At 32.9% G+C, this 465-nt stretch overlaps 1 protein-coding gene across 1 annotated transcript in view; it reads left to right on the plus strand.

The window, feature by feature from the left end:
* Positions 1-465, plus strand: part of LOC107636829 (ABC transporter B family member 15-like) — an 11,097-nt gene that overhangs the window by 4,753 nt on the left and 5,879 nt on the right. The window contains exon 5 of the mRNA XM_021121544.1: positions 232-465. This exon is cut by the window's right edge and continues 90 nt beyond it. Within this exon, the coding sequence (XP_020977203.1) occupies positions 232-465 (234 nt within the window). The remainder of the gene's footprint in view (positions 1-231) is intronic.

The raw sequence follows: 465 nt of genomic DNA on the forward strand, positions 1-465 counted from the left end.
GTTATTTTTATTTAAAATTAATAATAAAAAATTATTAAAAAAATAATTTAATCAAATTTATTAAATTATTTAACTGTTCTCAAATATCAATTTTATATCAAGACAAATAATACATACTGAGCTTTTATCTTATAAAAAATAGATTAATATGCTAATAAGTATAACATTAGTGTAATTTCTAATATAGAAATTACATAATTTTATGTATTCATATAATTTGCATGAACACAGGGCACTAGGTGCTGGTTTAACCAACATGAAATACCTGAGCGAAGCAAGTTCAGCAGCGGAACGCATAAGGGAAGTCAATGAGAGAGTTCCGATGATCGATTCCGACGACAGTGACGGCAAAATCCTGGGAAGCGTTCGAGGGGAAGTAGAATTCCGAAACGTAGAGTTCGCGTACCCGTCGAGACCAGAGACCGTTATTTTGAAGGGTTTGTGGCTCAAGATTCCGGCAGGGAA

The sequence above is a fragment of the Arachis ipaensis genome, chromosome B04 (assembly GCF_000816755.2).
Source record: "Arachis ipaensis cultivar K30076 chromosome B04, Araip1.1, whole genome shotgun sequence".
NCBI lineage: Eukaryota > Viridiplantae > Streptophyta > Magnoliopsida > Fabales > Fabaceae > Arachis > Arachis ipaensis.